Source organism: Pseudoliparis swirei, chromosome 20, assembly GCF_029220125.1.
Source record: "Pseudoliparis swirei isolate HS2019 ecotype Mariana Trench chromosome 20, NWPU_hadal_v1, whole genome shotgun sequence".
Lineage (NCBI taxonomy): Eukaryota > Metazoa > Chordata > Actinopteri > Perciformes > Liparidae > Pseudoliparis > Pseudoliparis swirei.
Window position 1 is genome coordinate 27813008 of NC_079407.1, and position 1282 is coordinate 27814289.

General features: G+C 36.7%; 1 protein-coding gene across 1 annotated transcript in view; it reads left to right on the forward strand.

The window, feature by feature from the left end:
* Nucleotides 1–760, forward strand: part of LOC130211345 (uncharacterized) — a 7663-nt gene extending 6903 nt beyond the window's left edge. The window contains exon 8 of the mRNA XM_056442083.1: nt 1–760. This exon is cut by the window's left edge and continues 67 nt beyond it. Within this exon, the coding sequence (XP_056298058.1) occupies nt 1–37 (37 nt within the window). The 3' untranslated portion in view covers nt 38–760.
* Nucleotides 761–1282: the final 522 nt, after the last annotated feature.

A 1282-nucleotide genomic window follows, 5' to 3' on the forward strand; every position in this document is an offset into this window, starting at 1 on the left:
ATCCCAGCAGGAAGTCACGGGAAATACAAGCTGCTGACAAGTCTCCTGAAGGCACCATGACAAATGGAGGACATTTGTTTGGGAGCTGTACGTCACGTCGAAGTCCTGTGAGCTCGAATCGTCCATCCCTCCTCCTCCTTGTTTCCTTCCCTTCTTCCTCCAGGGAGGGAACGGTCTTTGATGAACAAGTGGAGAAGATTTCACGGAGCTTTAAGTCCACAACTCAAACTGTGTGTCACTTAAACGTGTTACATGTGTGATTGGCAGCTGCATACAAGCTTAAGGAAGTATATTTATATATTTATATATGTAATGCCCAGAATAGACCTGTGGACATTAGTATCCTCCTGTTGTGGTTTTAAAATGATCGAAAGGGAGATCGCTGATTTTGATTTACTCGCTTTACTTTTCAATAAGCTTTGAAGTAAGATGTTAGAAATCAAAATACTGTTTGTACATGAATTTGTTCTCTGGAGTTCGAACACGTTCCGGTTTCTTCGTGAACCTCTTTGGACATTATTTTCTCAGGTGACTGTTCTCATTGGAAATATTGCTATTTAACATTTTAATTTAATTTAGTGTTTTTTATTTTTTCATTCTCAACTTGTACATCCTTTACTCTATTTAAACTTTTCTGTTTTAATTTTCCAAATCTGTAAGAAACACTAAAAAATGCACATTTAAAATGTGGAGGTTATGTTTTTCATATCCATGAATTTAATAATTAATTAAATACAATAAATTAAAGTTGTAAATACTTCTTTATTGTGCACTGTGAACTATTGCTCTGACTTTTACTCCATGGTCGTGTTCTGATATTTTACCTCATACAGTTCATTGTGTTTACACTGTTTTAACACTTTTAGTTACACTAGAGAAATACAGCAACTCGTTTATTGTCAATGCAGTTCTGTCGCCACTAGAGGGCGCACTAGCACCACAGAGTCGAGCCTGCGGTCACGGCTGATTGGTTAGTGCCGTGTGCAACATAATAACCTGCTTATCGTTCTGAAGCACCTCATCGATCAGGATGAACACGTGATGAGCCGACCTGGAATATATACTAACCCTTTATGTCAGCAGCTGAGTCACATCGAGAGTAAACATCTCTTTATGGAGGCGACCGGACGAGACAACAACACAACAAACACAAAAAACACAATAAACACAAAGTTACAAACAAAAGAAGACAAAAACAGTTACAAAAAACCACATAGTTACAAATAATTAATAATTAATAAACACATAGTTACAAATGATAAATAAATAATCAGAACATAGT